Source organism: Eurytemora carolleeae, unplaced genomic scaffold (assembly GCF_000591075.1).
Source record: "Eurytemora carolleeae unplaced genomic scaffold, Eaff_2.0 scaffold374, whole genome shotgun sequence".
NCBI classification, from domain to species: domain Eukaryota; kingdom Metazoa; phylum Arthropoda; class Copepoda; order Calanoida; family Temoridae; genus Eurytemora; species Eurytemora carolleeae.
Window position 1 is genome coordinate 232,094 of NW_019397040.1, and position 19,312 is coordinate 251,405.

General features: G+C 31.0%; 1 protein-coding gene and 1 long non-coding RNA gene across 2 annotated transcripts; both read right to left on the minus strand.

Moving 5' to 3' along the window:
* Nucleotides 1-4,126: 4,126 nt before the first annotated feature.
* Nucleotides 4,127-9,543, minus strand: LOC111711342 (uncharacterized). Its single transcript, XM_023485678.1, has 5 exons — nt 9,481-9,543; nt 7,925-7,977; nt 7,753-7,864; nt 7,379-7,452; nt 4,127-6,215 (listed from the first exon to the last, which is right to left on the minus strand). The coding sequence occupies exons 1-5, from the start codon at nt 9,535-9,537 to the stop codon at nt 6,122-6,124; spliced, it is 390 nt and encodes a 129-aa protein (XP_023341446.1). The 5' UTR covers nt 9,538-9,543; the 3' UTR covers nt 4,127-6,121.
* Nucleotides 9,544-14,368: 4,825 nt separating this feature from the next.
* LOC111711343 (uncharacterized) lies at nt 14,369-19,312 on the minus strand. The gene is made up of 3 exons (XR_002767224.1): nt 19,250-19,312; nt 17,610-17,667; nt 14,369-14,451 (listed from the first exon to the last, which is right to left on the minus strand). It is a non-coding gene; the product is annotated as an uncharacterized LOC111711343 (long non-coding RNA).

The window sequence follows — 19,312 nt, forward strand, 5'->3', positions numbered from 1 at the left end:
TGTTCTTAACTATCTACACCTCAATACAAGGTTAGTTAAAGGGTCAGTTCTTAACTATCTACACCTCAATACAAGGTTAGTTAAAGGGTCTGTTCTTAACTATCTACACCTCAATACAAGGTTAGTTAAAGGGTCTGTTCTTAACTATCTTTTTGAATAAATCTAAAATAAAGAAAAATATATTTCTAGGGTAAAAAAATGGAAAAAGGAAAAATGGGAAAATGTTATTTGTATTTGTATTTAAAGGAATCTAAAGAAAAAATGGAAATGGAAAAATATTAGGAAAATGTTGGAAAACTTTTGAAAAAGTTAAAAAAGGATTAAGGGGATAAAATAAAGGGGGAGTTTATCTAGGATGGGTTTAAGAAGGAAAAGTGAAAAAAGATGAATCTAAAAGAAAAACGGAAACCTTAAGAAAAATGGAAAAAAAGGACAGAGAGGGATAAAGTGTAGATTGAAGATATCGAAGTCTGACATGGGATCCATCTTTCACATAAATAATCAATGAAATATTCTGGTCATAGGAAACTATTATGTGAATTATCAAAATTCAATGCTGTTAACCTCCTCGGATACTAGACGAACACTGATGCATCTATTCTTGTTTACAAATTCCGCCCAGAGAGAACTGGTTTCAATATGTACGCAGAGTATACGCAACTGCAATTAACTTTCTTTGCATTTCATTCTTGCATCTACCATTCTAGATATATATCTATTTTTATTCGTATCTATCTATATTTCTTTCTTTTGAACAATTTATATCTATTGATCGAATTTTATCATCCATCCTTTAATATATGATGGTTTACATACCTATTTACATCTTCTTGTATATTAATTAAAGGGACTGTAAGCGTAATTTTAAATAACCCTCGGCATGCAAAGATGGAAATGCCCGATTTACAAACTACAGCGGTACCCTGAATGTATACTAAATATCCATGTTTTTTGTTTCTTTAAACTGTTAATATTTATTTGCGGATTCTCTGCGAGTGACTTGCGCATAAGAAGCACGATCAAGTCGGATAAATCTACAGTTTTTGCTAGATTATGGCTTCAAGGGTATTGGAGATTGCCATCTTTGAATAGAGTCACTTATAACTAAGCGTACCACTCCTGTATGCCGAGTTCATTAGCGCCTGATCCAATCAGGGTTCAGTCATGTGTTTGTTGTCTATTCTGAATTAATAGAAGTATGGTGGCAACATCTATCTTTCTATCTATCTCATTATCCAATAAGAGATGAATCCTTATATCGGCGCTAAACAGTAAATGGAAACATTTAGTTTTACTGAAACTATAGTGGTACAGTCCCTTTTAACAATAGAATTCGAAACGATCAATTGTAGACATCAAAATGAACAAAAAAAAACTGAAACTGTTTTCTCTTTTGAACTGAAAATAATCTTACAGTGATAACCAGAAAACTCTGAAATAGGAAGACGACTTAAAAGCAATACTTATGTGTATTTTAGGTTTTACCAGACAATTATTAAATCACTAATTAAGTGAAATGGGTCTGTTTTCACTGTGCACTTGCTGTGTCCCATGCTCACTGGTCAATTTAAAGTCATAACTTAAGTCTGAAAGTCATCCTTCTATTTCAGAGTTTTCTGGTTATGACTGTAAGTTATCTGTAATTATTTCTCTTCAAGATGAAATTTTGCTGGTTTAAAGCGGTGATCTATATTGTCGTAGTAAGCCGAGGGGGGTAAAAATATTTTTTGTTTGCGGAAATATGTTAGGGAACTCAATACAAATCGATAAATAATAAAAAATATTTAATCCATCATGTTTTGTGGGACGGGGTGTATATAAATATATTTATACTCGGTACGCTGATACCAGAATATTTTTCTCCATGAACCATTGGGGATTTATCTGTCTTATTTTATCAGGTTTAACCCATCTCAGTACTAACACACTTTTCTTATATTCACATTGGGTTAATATGGGGCTTTTTCTTATAATCAAATTGGGTTAATATCGGGCTTTTTCTTATATTAACACTAGGTTAACATGGGGCTTTTTCTTATAATCACACTGGGTTAATATTGGGCTTTTTCTTATAATCACACTGGGTTAATATGGGACTTTTTCTTATAATCACAATGGGTTAATATGGTTTTTTTTCTTATAATCACACTGGGTTAATATGGGGTTTTTTCTTATATTCACACTGGGTTAATATGTGACTAATTCTTGCAGCTATACATCGATATAATGATGCTTACCTACTCAAGTACTGGGTTATTATGGAGATTTTTCTTACTTCTCAACACTAGTTTAATATATGGGGGTTTTTTATATTCACCCTGCAGGTTAAACGGAGATTTTTCATACCTCTAAACTGGGTTAATATGTTTTTTTTTACTTCTACACATTATGTTAATATGGGAATTCTTTTTTATATTCACACTGGGTAAAATGGGGATTTTTTTACCTCCACAGTGCATGGGTTAATATGGGATTTTTTCCTACTTCTACACATTATGTTAATATGGGAATTACTTTTATATTCACACTGGGTAAAATGGGGAATTTTTTACCTCCACAGTGGGTTAATATGGGGTTTTTTCTTACTTCTACACATTATGTTAATATGGGATTTTTTTTTATATTCACACTGGGTAAAATGGGGAATTTTTTACCTCCACAGTGGGTTAATATGGGGTTTTTCTTACTTCTACACATTGTGTTAATACGGGATTTTTTTTATATTCACACTGGGTAAATTTTTTATCTTTTTTATCTTCGGGGATTACACAAAACGTTGATATAGGGCGTTTCTTGCCCACTCAATGGGCCACACTGGGTTAATTTGGGGATTTTTTTTATTCACAGTCTCATCCTTTCAGGGTTATTAATTCATATATTTTCCAGTCCTGAAATAAATCATGCATTCATGAAACAAGTAGACAAAGAAAAATTGCAAAAATCTTCTTTTTTGTGATGATTTACTAATTTTTTTATTTCAGAAGCTTTCTATTCATTAATTGATCTTACTTTTCCTACAAATTCTTTTCCTATAAAATTGTGTTAATTGCATCAGTTTTCTGATAAACATTCCTTCATATTATTAATTACGGAGAAGCGCAGTTTGGCGAGGAAAAAATTAGTTTTGTTAAAGATCGTACTCTTGCGTGCTCTTGCGTGCTTAGAAACAGAAAATATTGACTGAAGAATAAATACTAAAGGGACTATACTCGTATTTTCAAGTGATCTTCTTTTTATAAAGTGGAATTTCTGATTCACAACTGCAGAAACCCGTGGAAAAGCTTTGTCGAATCTAAAATCTTGGATATATCATCGTTTTTCTACTTTGAAAAGTGTTAATTTTCACAGTTTATTCTATTTTGATTCTAAATAATAGTCATGTAGAAATCACTATTGAAGAGTAACTTGAATTTAAAAATAATGAACAGTTCAACTATTCATGATCTGACAAAGCTTTCAAGGGTACTGTTTTGAATCGGACATATCACTCTATAAAAGGAGGGTTACTTTGAATTACGTTTACAGTCCCTTTAAACCTGGATTGCTGCAATATGAGTGTCTAAGAAATGTTAAGTTATAACGAGTTGTAAGTTCTTAGAAAAGAAAATCCATCATTTCGAATAGATAAACATTTATTCAATATGCATTGCTTGCAGCCAAGGTGTAGGTAAAAGAATAAAATTGGGAGGGGAGAAGGAGGTGTTAAAATTTATTTCGTAGATTTGGGAATAAAAAATATTAAAAATAGATATCAACAGCAAGATTTTGCTCAAAAATTCACTATTATTTACATAATAATGCACAATAGTCAGAGACTTGGTTAAAAAAGAAAATAATAAAAGTTGAAAGTCAAAGATTTTTCTGGTTTTTAAAAAAAATATATAAAAATAAAAAATCGCAGAACAACTTCAGTCACTTCAAAGACGACAAAGCTTTTAAGGTATTTTTTGTTCTGTTAGATGCTTACATAATACTAAAATTTACCTGAGAAATTAACCTGAGAGTTTTTTTGGCATTAAAATATCATCGTCTGCAAGAGCATTTTAAAGAAAAAAGAAAAATGTATGGTAAAAAACTAATTTTCAACAAAAAAAAAATAAAAAAGGTTTTTATAGATTTTTATTTACAAGTTATATTATTTTCGATACAATGATAATCATGTAGAATAATATATAGTTTAACAATTATAAGAGATAAATACGGCGATACACTTAAAATATTACATTATTCTGATATGTTTCTGCAAAAAAATATATTTACATTCGTCGTCGTATATATAAATACAATGACGACGACTTTCGAATTCAATTTTTATTTCTAAAAAGCTTTTAAACAGCTAGCATAGATACAAGGAAACGAATTACCAGATTTTCCTTGTTTACTTGTAAACTTGTAATTAAAAAAAAGCTTGTTAACAATCAAACCTTGAGTATAAAAGTCGTCCTCATTGTATTGACATAAACGCCGAACATTGTATTTTAACACATACATTTAAAAAACTGGGTGTTCCACGAAACATGACAGCTTGGAGATTACAGAAAGTAATCTATAAATAGCTCTTCTTTTTGTTAGCTATAACTGGCCAAACGTCAGAACCAAATTGGCTAATTTTTTTAGGGAACCCATGAATATTCTGGGGGTAACATGGATTTTAAAAATTCGAATAATTTTTTTCTCAAATCGATTTTTTTCTTCAAAATTTAAAATCTATTTTTACAAAAAAATTTAAAATTAAACAACGCCGGGCAATTCAGTTAGTTCTTTATATTTTGGAAATGCCAGGAATAAGGGAATGTTATTATTAATGTTTTAAAAATCATATTTTTAAAAGAAGGTTGACGAGCCAATGCCGCAAAACATTTCAAAGATGAAAGACGACATTTTAGTTGTTGATGAACTGTCATGTTTCGTGGGAAAATAACAATAGGCAAGCAAATTTATAGATCGTAATTTTTTAAAGGGACTATAAGCGTAATTTCAAGTGACCCTCTATGCAAAGATGGCAATGTCGATTCACAACGGTACCCTTAAAATCTTAATCTGGTAAATAATGAGGAAGATATTCGCGTTTTTCTAGATTAAAAACTGTGTAATTCTGATAATCCTCTATGTTTTCCTGCAGAAGAATTGCACAAGCCACTTTTGTAGAGTAATCACAATCGCAAATAATCAGTTTTCCAAGTTATAAACATTGATATCTAATTCATACTTGAAATGACAAAAATATACAAGGCAAAGAGTTTTTTGGCGCCTGAGCCCGAAATTTAAGGATATCGTAATAAAACCCAGTTTAGGAAACCCGGTGTAATGGATCAGGCAGTTTTGTAGATATCAATATGTTTGAGTACCGTTGTAAATCGGACATGTCCCTCTGAAAATGGTTGGTCACTTGCAATTGTGTTTACAGACTCTTTCATAAATTATTTAAGGTTATTGGAATTTAAAAAAAGTTCACAATTAGTGTGTTTTTTTATTTTAAAATATTTTTAAGGAATTATAAACTCCATATGAAAACTACAGATTTTCTAGTTTGGCACCTAAACAAATTTTTAACAATAAAAAATGTTTTTGACTAATAATATTATAAAGCATTTTTTTCTATATTGTGTTCTCCATTTGGGCAAATATGATTAATAGAACTTTTCGAATTAGAGGAACTGGTAGAAGTACTTTTAATTGCCTCATTGCGGATCAGATAAATCGCACTCTTTTTTGGCTGGAAAACTATTTAAAATAATGTCAGTAGTCCATTTAAGAAGGCATAGATTTTAGCTCTAATATCAATAAAGTTACAATTACAGGGCATTTAAATATCATCCATTGGGTGTCACCCTGTATAATATCAAACTTTTGGCTGCGAAAAATGACATAAAAATAAGGAATTTTTTAGTATGGAAATATTTAAATAGCATGGTATGATTGAAACTAAGGATGAGTAGGCTAGTTATAGATACAGTGAACCCAAAAAACGACGTTTAATACATTTGATGTGTATTTGATGGTGTTACAATTGTGTTTTACTTGTTATAGCTAGAAAATCAACTTAATTATTGAAATAGGTCTGTGTGTATACTTGAGAACTTGAGTTTAAAAGTAGTTTTCATATTCTAGATTTTCTTCTTCACTGAAGTATATTATGAATGAAACTTAGGATGAGTAGGCTAATAGTTGGGCTTATTAGAGTGCTTGAAGAGTAGAAGAGAAGGTCTTGTGCTCTAAACATTAAATATATAATTATTTTATCATTTACAGAATTAACTTATATCTGTATCCGTCCTGTTTCACCTAGATCAGGCAGAGCATCCTGAGTCCGTACCTTGTATTTAAATGTCGAATTCTTAATGGCTGGACTTGTCTTTGGATCGACCTTAAGGCTTATACCACACTTTCAACAGTTAAAAACATACTTTGAAATTGTTTTAATAAACAAAAATTGTTTTTCAATTCCGAAATTTAAAAATATCATAGCACGGAGTCAATGATATTTTCCCGGAACTTCCCTGATTTAAAATTTGCACACCAATGTAGATTTTTCTATTTTTTTGCGTCGTTGTTATATGCATTGTTTTATTTACTAAATATTCAAAAAACTTTATAAAAATTCCTAATTTAATTAGATGGCAAATATGATTAAATTTTTGTGTTTTTCTTAAAACCATGCTAATCACGTTTGTATCCGGAATTTTGTATTCATTTTTAGTTTTTTAATTAGGAAAAATTGAAAATAGTAAAAATCACTTTTAACACAAATTGTCGAAGTAATAACATCATGTCGTTGATATTCAAATAACCTGATAATGTAAACTGTTTAATTTTCAAACTTAGATTATTTTATAAAACAGAATTCATAGTTTGAAAAATCAAAGACCTACGACATTGGGTTGCAAGGATATAAAGATTAAAAAATTTGAGTTTGTGTCAAAATTCACAACTCTATATAATTAAATACATATAGAGATACTACATAGTGTCCCACGAAACATGATGGTAGCAGGATTTGTACTTTTAATTTATTTGAGACATTTAGTCGTCATATGTATGATTATTGAAACAATAAACACAAAATTCTTGTAGTACAAGTATTTTCAAAATGTGGTCTGCCTTTTTTGTGCTGTCAATTTTACTAGAGATATGAAGAATTTCCTTCAGATTTCAAAGTTATTAAATAAAACCAAAATTATCGATGTCTGAACGAAATTCTTCTTACAATCACGAAAAAGACAGACCACATTTTGGAAACATCAAGACTAGGAATATTTCGGGATTATTAACTTTAGAATTTTACCTACAAAATAAGGTTTACGAATAAATACCGCAAATTTTTTGCAAATATTAAAGACGACATTTAATTCATCATGTTTCGTGGGACACCCTGTACCTGACTCCAACATCAACACTTGTTTCCTCCAGATAGATTCCATTTGCAGCAGTAGCACGACATGTAAACCTTACCTAAATATTCAGGTAGGTAGGCAGGTAGGTAGGTAGGTTAGTAGGTAGATAGTAAGGGAGGTAAAGGTAGGTAGGTAGGCATGTAGGTAGGTAGATAGGTATTTAGGTAGGTAGGTAGGTAGTTAGGTAGGTAGTTAGGTAGGTAGGTAGGTAGGTAGGTAGGAATGTAGGTAGATATGTAGTTACAGGTAGGTAGGTAGGTAGATAGGTAGGTAGGCAGTTAGGTAGGTAGGTAGGTAGGTAAGTAGGTAGGTAGGTAGGTAGGTATGTAGATAGATAGATAGATAGATAGATAGATACCTTGTTGTTTGAATTCAAATGGTTCCTAGTAATCCTAACTTCTAGAGCTAGTGATGTACCGAGTAGTCCGCCATTATCCTCCAGCTGGTATTCAAAAGCTCGCAACTTATTCCTAAAAACAAAATGGCCGCCATCATTTTTTTTAATTTTTTCATTTATTTTCAAATCTTACTTGCTGTGTTTTTCATTCCCAGCATCCAGAAGTCGTCTTACTTGCATTTCGTCCTGTAATTCAAACTTTTGTTAGAAAATACTAATATTTCGTCCAGTAAATTGAAATTTTTGTTAGAAAATGCTAACATTTTGTCCTGTAAATTAAACTTTTGTTAGATATTAATTTTTCGTCCTGCAATTTTAACTTTGTTAGAAGATACTAATATTTCGTCCTGTGATTTAAACTTTTGTTAGAAAATACTAATATTTTGTCCTGAGATTTAAACTTTTGTTAGAAAATACTAATATTTTGTCCTGAGATTTAAACTTTTGCTAGAAAATACTAATATTTCGTCCTGTAAATTGAAATTTTTGTTAGAAAATGCTAACATTTTGTCCTGTAAATTAAACTTTTGTTAGATATTAATATTTCGTCCTGTGATTTAAACTTTTGTTAGAAAATACTAATATTTCGTCCTGTGATTTAAACTTTTGTTAGAAAATACTAATATTTTGTCCTGTGATTTAAACTTTTGTTAGAAGATACTAATATTTCGTCATGTAATTTAAACTTTTGTTTGAAGATACTAACATTTTGTCCTGTAAATTAAACTTTTGTTAGAAAATATTGATATTTCATCCTGCAATTTTAACTTTGTTAGAAAATACTAACATTTTGTCCTGTAATTTTGACTTTTGTTAGAAAATATTAATATTTGTCCTGCACTTTAAACTTTTGTTAGAAAAAAATTCAAATATAAACAGAATTAAATAGTTTAAATACATATAATACAAGAAAAATTATGTCGAAATATTTAGGATATATTCGCTTTCTTTTTTAACTAATAAACTTATTGTTTTCAATGAAGAATTTATTTGACAGCTCAGTGGGGCACAATTGTCTCATATTAGTCTAGATAAAATATTGTAACTAGCGAAATTTTTTGAAAATAATTTTACAGTGGTTTCCAGAAAACTAAAATTATTCTCGTATTTTCTTTCCTTTTGATCGTAAAATATCATAAAAGTTTATCTAATATTGCGCCTTAACTGTTGTCAGAAATATATCTTTTGAAAGAATTTGATCATCACAAAAATGCTTCACTGAAAAATTAATCTCAGTAAAAACTCTTCGTTATAAAACGCTTCGTTATAAAACGCTACGTTGTAAAACGCTACGTTATAAAACGCTACACATAAATGAAACGGTGTACCAGATAAAATGCTATACAACAGAAAAATCTACTAAATTGTATTTTTACAGGAAAATCGCAATAATTATTAATAAATCATTAGCGGCGTTTTATGATCCAGCGTTTTCTGATTCTTACAGTGGTAGGCGATTATATCAATACAATGAAGACATCATTTGATTTAAATTTTGATTCATTTCAAGTTGTTAAACAACTATGGATACACATAAACATAGAGAAGCTGTCAGTTAAAAGCTTCTCTTTGATATCTTTAAACTTGTAATTCGAAAAAGCTTGTTAACAATAAAAGCTAAAATAAAAAAGTCGTCTTTATTCTATTTGTATGATTGCCTACCACTGTATTTAAACATCAATTTTTTGCCTTGTGTTTTGCTTTCTTGTTGTTCACGTAGAACTCAAGCTGTGGGGTCACATTCATCCACGGCAAACTAAACAAAAAAATTTATACACGGGGTTACATTCATCCATATACTAAACAAAAATATTTATACACCGGGTTACAATCATCAACAGTAAACTAAACAAAAATATTTATACACCGGGTTACATTCATCAACAGTAAACTAAACAAAAATATTTATACACCGGGTTACATTCATCCACGGTAAACTAAACAAAAATATTAGTAAACCGGGAAACATTCATCCACAGTAAACTAAACAAATATATTTATACACCGGGTTACATTCATCCACGGTAAACTAAACAAATATATTTATTCACCGGGTTACATTCATCCACGGAGTACTTGATTGAAAGTATTTCACAATGTTTACATGTAAAAACTATGTTAGCTAGCAGATGTGTGTCTTTCTATGAGACTATTGAAGCAAGTTCTAAGCTTTGCATTAGATTTCTTTCGAATTTATGTAAAAATTACTTGGCAGAAATTTATTTTCTATTGCAAATGATTGTTCTGTAATTCCTTTGATCTTATAGTAAAATGTTAGTTAAGAAACAATTGAAATATTTTGATTTCCCATTGGAACATGCATGGAAAGTTCCGGTTTTACAAGAACTTTAAAATACAAGAACGAATAATTTATATGAAGGATTCGATGATTACGTAATAATTGAAATGATAAATATGTTATGTAGTGAGTAATAATCAATGTCGTCTATTTGTGCATAAATTTGCAAATTTTTCTCTTTTCTTTAGGAAACCTGTATTTTCAAAAATTTATTTAAACAAATTTAAACTACACCATTTATATATGTATTTATATCTTTGTGTGTGAATACATCTTTATAATATAATAATTTTAATTTTCGGAGTGGCAGATTTATAATTAATTCTGTAACACTTCAAACATTTTTTTTGGTTGGTTGGTATCATATATATCCTTGTATTTTTCAGCTAAAAGTTGGTTATTCCCCATTGTGGGTTCCCTTAAAAAAAATTCGATATTAAATATTTAATACTAGCCTTGTAGGGCGCTTCGTGCCCATCTTCTAAATTAATTGTGAAAATGTTCTCTTTGTGTACATCGTAAAACAAAACAAAAATAATTCGCGGATTTTCACAAAAAAATTCGTGGATTTTCAAAATTTCAAAAAAATTAGTGAAGATCGAATTTTGATGGAGACAAATATTTAAAATTTCAATCATTCATAAACCTTCCCTGGGGTCCCTAGATGTCCCACAAAAAAATTGGGCCCGATCGGTTCAGCCGTTTTGACGTTTATTGGATACAAACAGACAGACAGACAGACAGACAGACAAACAGACAGACAAGCCAAATTTATATATAGATTTGTTGATGAATGTTTATATCTTGAAAAATATCTAAGGTGTTTATCATGTGACGTAACTTTTAAGATGTTTTATCATACTGACTTAATTTAATCACTACCTTTAACCAAGTTATATTTGATATTTCAAATTGCATTAGATATAATTTTGTGCATTAAGGCTTAACAATTATTGAAAGATAAAAGAATAAAAGTATTAAAAGACAGCTCAACAAGTTTTAAATTGTTGAGCTACGTATCAAAACTGCGATCGAAAGTAAATGGAAGAAACCAAACGCAGCTCGCCCAGAGCCAGCGATTTAAAAACTTCGACTCGACTCGTAATTCCTTGAACCCGACTTTAAGACCCGATCTTCGACCCAACTCTGACGACAGATTGTGTCACGTGAATGACAGCTGCAAGATCCTAGGCTCGACTTAGGAGTTAGGCCCAATGAAAATAAAATCGACTTGGGTTGGTTTTAGTGGAGAATAAGGCTCAATGTTGAGTCTTGTTCTCATCAAAACCTGGAATGCGCCAATTCCAACTGTGAAAATCCGCCAAATAGAATATTTAAGCGGTTTTGCGAACTCAACGATCCGTCGAATATAAGATTCAGCTTGAATCCGAAAGCTCAGACTGTAAATAAGGTCCAACGACAGCTTAGACCCGAGCCGCATTTTCCAGAATTTTTCAAATCCCGGGCTCAGGGTTATATGTAAATAAAATTTTGTACTTTACTTTAAATCTGAAGTCTTTTTTATGTAGGTCTAACTATGAAATTAGGGGGGGAGAGGGGAAGGGTGAAGGAAGGGGAAGGGTGATATCCTATGAAGAATATGTTTGGTGTTTGGGATTTCAGGGTATTTTTGATTTTTCTGTTTTTAAAATTGAAACTTTCCATGAAGTGGGAAAAACATGTCTCTCTGTCTGAAATATCAGTTTTAAAACTTTGACATGATCAAATGAATATTAAACCTTTTAGAGGATTTTTGTTATAAAATTCAATTGAAATTTGAATAGCATAGTCTTTGCATTGTTGTGATCTATTGGACTTTATCGCATAGGGTGAATAAAAATTCCAAACTTGTATTTCATTAGAAATATTGTTTTGCAGACTGAAAAAAACTGAATTGCTCCATGACTCACCTTTTTATAAGTTAAAAGAGAGAGTGAGAGTGATAAGTGATATCTGATAAGTGATAAGTGATAAGTAAAAGTAAAGTGATAAGTGATAAGTGATAAGTGATAAGTGATAAGTGATAAGTGATAAGTCATAAGTGAAAGTAAAGTGATAAATGATAAGTGATAAGTGATAAGTGATAAGTGATAAGTGATAAGTGATAAGTGATAAGTGATAAGTGATAAGTGATAAGTGAAAGTAAAGTGATAAGTGATAAGTGATAAGTGATAAGTGATAAGTGATAAGTGATAAGTGATAAGTGATAAGTGATAAGTGATGAGTGATAACTGATAAGTGATAAGTGATAAGTGATGACTGATAAGTGAAAATGATAAGTGAAAGTAAAGTGATAAGTGATAAGTGATATGAATGTTTAAAAAATCAGAAACATAAATGAACTTAAGAGAGAAATTAAATAGGAAAATAGAAGAAAAAATTGTCGCTAAATTAATCTAAAAAAGAATCTTTTGGTCATTATATTTTTTTAAATTTCAATCACTAATTTTATTACCTTAAAAACCCTTTTTTTAAAGCTCAATTTATAAGTATAAATTACGAAAAATTGAGATTGTAACAATTCCTGAAATTCTGATTTAATTGAAAAATAAAAAAATTTAACAGTTGCATACAGCCCACCTGGTCACCCCTGAGGCAATCCGCCCTTTTTCCCAGATCCCCACCCCCCCTTTGAACTCATGCAACCCTCTCCCCCTCTTGTGCAAACTGGATGTTTTCATTGTGACTCCTACAGGTTTTTAATTCGCTTTAATTTGTTGTATTTCATGTTAAAGAGTGGTATAAAATTATAAAATATACACTGTAACCAGAAATATTGAAATCATAAAATCCGCCAAATTACAAATTACAATCCTCGTAAAGAAGTCAAACAATGACAAATCATATCAATTTGAAGCTAAGGAATTAAAGGAATAACGATCCTTTTATGAAAAGAGTATTTAAAGGGACTGAAGACGTGATTGAAAGTGATCCTTCATTAAAAAAATATAAAATTGCATGTCTATTTCACAACGGTACTATGTACCCTAATACCCCGATTTTCTCACCACTTTATTTCAGATCACACAAAGCTAGGCATAGAAAAAAAGATCACCTAAAAGGGACTATAAGCGTAGTTTTCAGTGAACCTCCATGCAAAGATGGCAATGTCGGATTCACAACGGTAGGATTTAAAGCGTTGTCTGATAAAGAATGAATTTGATATTATCAAAAAGCTTTGTAATATAAAGAGTAGGCATTGGGATTTAAGCGCAAAACCAGACGCCTCATGTGGGTTCAATAAGAAGCCATAGAATGTAGTCTTTTCTATAATTTAAAAAGATTTTAGGACTTTTTAAGCATTTCTATCACCAAAAACTTGCGTTTTTTAACATAATTTTCCGTTAGAAATGCATAACTTTATTATCTGTTTAGATAAACTTTGTCTGAAAACAGTCTGCAATGTAATTTGTTTAAAAATCTGGCTACTTAAAACCAAGGTTTTTTTCGGGCTTTGCTCACGTTACTGCCCTAAAATTCTGCTTTAGACTATAACAGAACTATACTTAATGACATTCTAACAAATTTTGTTTCAAAATATGTGGTATTTTTCATACAAATGAGATGCGTAACAAAATCACAATTTTAGGAGAGCATCCTATCCTATAACTGATTAAACAAATTTAGAAGTTTATAACCGTATCGTTATTTACCCCTCATTTTTAGCAATTACAATGATTAATTTATTTGATAACTAGAATTTTAATGTTGATTGTTTGAATTTCAAACCAATACTGCAGCCAATGACGTCATATAAAAGGTTACAGAGCGTACACACTACTCGGATTAATTCCTAATGCCCTATCTTCTACTATTCTACCGTCTTTGGATATTATTAACTTTAGTGTAAATAACGGATTATTTTAAATTGTAGTTTCTTCGCATTTCTATACTGCGTCTGCATGTAGGAATCAGGAGAACATTTATAGAAAGCAGAATTGAATCCTTGCCGCAAACTCAAATTTTCAAATATTTTTATATTTACAACCTCATGGTGCAAACCTTTGATATATTAAACTTAGATTATTTGAACTAACAGTACTCATAGTATGAAATATCTATGGTTTAAAACTTTAGGTTGCAAAGATATAGAGAGTAAAAAATCAGATTTTGCGGTAAAGAAACTCAATTCATTTTCAGACTCAGAAACCCAGAAATTGAAAACGACCGAATCTTTCACATTATTAAAGGTTTCAAGGGTACTGTTGTGAATCCGGCATTGCTATCTTTGCATGAAGGGTCACTTAAACTGATAAGAACAATCCTTTCTAGAAAAAAATACTCACGTACAACCTGAAGATACTGTTTTCTAGAGACTGTTTCAAATAGTTCCTCAGTCGTTACTTCACAGGTATAGAACCCTAGACAGAATAGTTTTAGATACCTCGCAGGTATAGAACCCTAGACAGAATACTTTTAGATACCTCGCAGGTATAGAACCCTAGGCAGAATACTTTTAGATACCTCCCCTAGATAGAATACTTTTAGATACCTAACAGGTGCAGAACCCTAGGCAGAATATTTTTAGATACCTCGCAGGTATAGAACCCTAGGCAGAATACTTTTAGATACCTCGCAGGTATAGAACTCTAGATAGAATACTTTTAGATACCTAACAGGTGCAGAACCCTAGGCAGAATACTTTTAGATACCTCGCAGGTATAGAACCCTAGATAGAATACTTTTAGATACCTCACAAGTATAGAACCCTAGGCGGAATACTTTTAGATACCTCACAGGTATAGAATCCTAGATAGAATACTTTTAGATACCTCGCAGGTTTAGAACCATAGGCAGAATATTTTTAGATACCTCGCAGGTATAGAACCCTAGATAGAATACTTTTAGATACCTCACAGGTATAGAACCCTAGGCAGAATATTTTTAGATACCTCGCAGGTATAGAACCCTAGATAGAATACTTTTAGATACCTCACAGGTATAGAACCCTAGGCAGAAAACTTTTAGATACCTCGCAGGTATAGAACCCTAGACAGAATACTTTTAGATACCTCACAGGTATAGAACCCTAGGCAGAATACTTTTAGATACCTCGCAGGTATAGAACCATAGGCAGAATACTTTTAAAGGGACAGAGAGTACAGAGTGTCCCAAGATACATGACAGTTGAGAGAAGACAGAAGCTCGTCTTTGATCTTTGAAGTTTGTATTTTCTCCGGTAATAGTAAAAGCATAAAAAAGGCAGACCACAATTTGTAATTGGGGTATTTTGTGTTTTTTTTTTTTTTTGTAGCTAAGATCTTTATAACAAAATTAGGTTGACAAATCAATGCCACAAATTCAGTACTTCTCCTGTGCCATTATAACCAATTGAACGACTGCATTTATTTGATTATTGTCGATTCTGAATTCGATTCTATGGTAAGAATTTGTTTTTTTGTCTTATTTCTGTGTTTTCTATGGTTGAGAATATTTCTATTTTTTTCTTATATCTTGTAATCTACGGTTAACAATATTTGTAGTATTGTCATATCTCTGTATAATCTATGGTTGAGAATATTTCTATTATTCTTTTATCTCTGTATAATCTATAGGTGACAATATTTATAGTATTGTCTTATCTCTGAGTATAATATAAAGTAGAGCATATTTTTATTATTGTCTCATCTCTGAGTTTTCTATTTTTGTATTATCTCTTGTAATCTATGGTTGAGAATATTTCTATTATTTTCTTATCTGTTGTAATCTATGGTTGTGAATATTTATATCGTTTTATCTCTGTATAATCAATAGTTGACAATATGTATAGTATTTTCTTAGCTCTGAGTATAATTTATGGTTTTATCTCTGAGTATAATCTATGTTTGAAAATATTTTTATTATTGCCTTGTCTCTGAGTATAATATATGGTTGACAATATTTATAGTATTGTCTTATCTCTTGTAATCTATGGTTGACAATATTTATAGTATTTCTCTTGTAATATATGGTTGTGAATAATTGTATCATTGTTTTATCTCTTGTAATCTATAGGTGACAATATTTATAGTATTGTCTTATCTCTTGTAATCTATGACAATATTTATAGTATTTCTCTTGTAATATATGGTTGTGAATAATTGTATCATTGTTTTATCTCTTGTAATCTATAGGTGACAATATTTATAGTATTGTCTTATCTCTTGTAATCTATGGGTGACAATATTTATAGTATTGTCTTATCTCTTGTAATCTATGGCTGTGAATAATTGTAGATTTGTAAAGTTAAACGTCCAGTAGAACTGAAATTAGATATTTTAACTTGGGAAATAAGTTTCACGGATTATACTGCGGTAAATGCCTAGTTAGATATAGATAGATTGATAAATAGATCAAGAGACATATAGATAGATGGAAATAGATATATGCATAGATGGATAGATGTTTACATAGATGGTTAGATAGATAGATAGATATATTAACATAACACGCACCTCTGACCCTTAAGTAAAAGTAAATTCAACCTAATGTCTGACCGCGTCAACCTAGTTGCACCGGCTAGTCCTGTTAAGTGTCTCCTTTATTTACCCAAGGTGCGGGCTATAAGTACAAACTGGGACCAGAAAGGTTTACCCGGTTCGGAAGTTCAAATTTACTACGGCTGCCGGTGATAGAAATAAAACAGATATTTATATGGAAAGTGTCATGTTTAAATTTTAAGGTATAAGATGATTAGATAGAAAATGAAACAATAAAAAAGGAGTGGAGTCTATTAGGGCTAAGCTAACTCTATAATAGTAAATATACACCTATCTAAATGTACACCTTCAAGTAAATTTTGAACTAAATTGACATTTCTGCCGCCTGCGTGATCACCTAGCGAGTAAATTTTGAACTAATTTGACATTATGTGTACATACCGCTTATGAGTAAATTTTGAACTGAATTGACATTTCTGGGTGTTCACCTAGCGAGTAAATTTTGAACTAAATTGACATATCTGTGTGTACATCTAGCGAGTAAATTTTGAACTAACCTGACATATCTGCGAGTACACCTAGCAAGTAAATTTTGAACTTACCTGACATATCTGCGTGTCCACCAAGCATGTAAATTTTGAACTTACCTGACATATCTGCTTGTACACCTAGCAAGTATTTTTTCAACTAACCTGACATATCTGCTTGTACACCTAGCAAGTATTTTTTCAACTAACCTGACATATCTGCTTGTACACCTAGCAAGTAAATTTTGAACTGACCTGACATATCTGCGTGTACACCTAACATGTAAATTTTGAACGAACCTGACATATCTGCCTCTACACCCAGCAAGTAAATTTTGAACTAACCTGACATAACTGCCTTTACACCCAGCAAGTAAATTTTGAACAACTAACCTGACATATCTGCGTGTACACCTAGCAAGTATTTTTTGAACTAACCTGACATATCTGCGTGTACACCTAGCAAGTAAATTTTGAACGAACCTGACATATCTGCGCGTACACTTAGCGAGTAAATTTTGAACTAACCTATTATATCTGCGTGTACACCTAGCGAGTAAATTTTGAACTAACCTGACATATCTGCGTGAACACGTGTAAGCAGGACTGAAGATGCGTCGCAGCTGTGTTTCTAAGAAAAATTCTTCTTTTGTTGTTTTTTAATCCTCTTATTCATTCAAAGTTTAGTTCACGTAAAAATAGAAATTCAATCTAAAGGTCAAAGTTTACCAATTATTGAAAAATGGAAAATGTTGAACTATACAATTGAAAGAAAGAGTCTGAAAAAACGTTGCTCTTTAAAATTGGAGAGTGACTGGCAATTTTTTAAAAGAAAAATAAGGTCATGTGAAAACAGTTAAAAAACTTTTATACATTAAACAACGAAAATTGTTTTATTTTGTGCCAATGAAATCGATGACAAAATTCACAAAGTTTCGGCGATTTAAAAGAACAAAGAGTGACAACAAATCTACGTTAACATTTTTTTTAAGAACAACATTTTTTTGCATTTGAGATTATAGCCCTTAAAGTTTAGGGCAATTCACAACCAATTAATAAATATGTTGAAATTTTCGTAAAGCTTTTAAGGACATTATTGTGAATCAGTGTTTGCGAAAAATGAAAGGGGGTATAGGCTTAATGCAATAAAAAAGAGCTTTTGATCGCTACTAATCTTACTTCTATCTGTTGCGTCTATGAGGAGAAAATTGTTAAAGACGTCTCATACCGAATAACTTAGCGTACATACAAATTGAGAAAATTGCAACATACGACTTAGACCGTAATTAAAAAAATCAATTTCATTTTAAACATATCATTCAGATATTACAGCCTATAGTCATCGATTATCTTTCGCCACATTTGTATATAGTTTAAATTTTATAATATTTTTAAATTAATTGTTTTATTTAGAAAACGGATTTTGAAAAATGTGAGTGGTGCGCGGCATTCTTAGAAAAAATCAAATTCAAAACAAATAAATTTAAATTTTGATTTTGTTTGTTCTAAAACTATCGTTCATTTCCATCTACTTCGTTCGTTTTCTCAGTGAACGATTGTTCAGTAAAATAATTCGTTCTCAAAAACGATGCCCATCTCTGGACTTTATACAGAAGAAGGCTTTTATATCAATACAATGAAGACGACTTTTCATTAAAACTGCTTTAAACTTTAATCCCTGAATAGCAAATTTGTAAAATTACAAGTTTACAAGTAAACAGAGAAAAGCTCTTAATTGACAGCTTTTAAACAGTTTAAAAGCAGCGTCTAGAAGTTTCAGTATTTTTCTCTTGATAGAAATCAAAATTTTAATAGAAAGTCGTCTTCATTGTATTGATATATACGACGACGACTGTAACAAAATATTGTAAGCTAGCTTTCCTGTTTATTTACAAAACACGGCTCCTAAGAAGTCCAAAAACGTCACAGTAAAATGTACAGAATCCCTATCCTCTCTACCTTTATTATAAATACAGGGTGAACTTATATTCATAACTTTCTGCATATAAAAACTGTTTCTTTCCTTGCCAAAACAGTAATTAAGCATTTTAAAGACTATATATTTACGACAGAAGACGTAATTTAAACCTGGGATTGTCATATTTGACGAGTTTCAGGTCATCTTTACCGTCCAATCTTTGTGGTTCCCCCTGTATATTTGTATATTGATTGGATGAGTTAGATTGAGATTCTTTTAAAGTTTATTTACTTACGTCCAGAGTTAGACCAGGCGGCAAGAAAAACCTTTTAGAGTGCTCCCGGTCCCTGCAGTACAA

What these genes read in the sequence shown, in the direction of transcription:
- LOC111711342 (XM_023485678.1), bottom strand. Translation starts at nt 9,537, where the DNA reads ATGAATGTGACCCCACAGCTTGAGTTCTACGTGAACAACAAGAAAGCA. An exon ending in ACAAGAAAGCAAAACACAAG is followed by an intron (nt 7,978 to 9,480) that starts GCAAAAAATTGA and finishes TTTGAATTACAG; the next exon opens with GACGAAATGCAAGTAAGACG. An exon ending in GGGAATGAAAAACACAGCAA is followed by an intron (nt 7,865 to 7,924) that starts GTAAGATTTGAA and finishes TTTTGTTTTTAG; the next exon opens with GAATAAGTTGCGAGCTTTTG.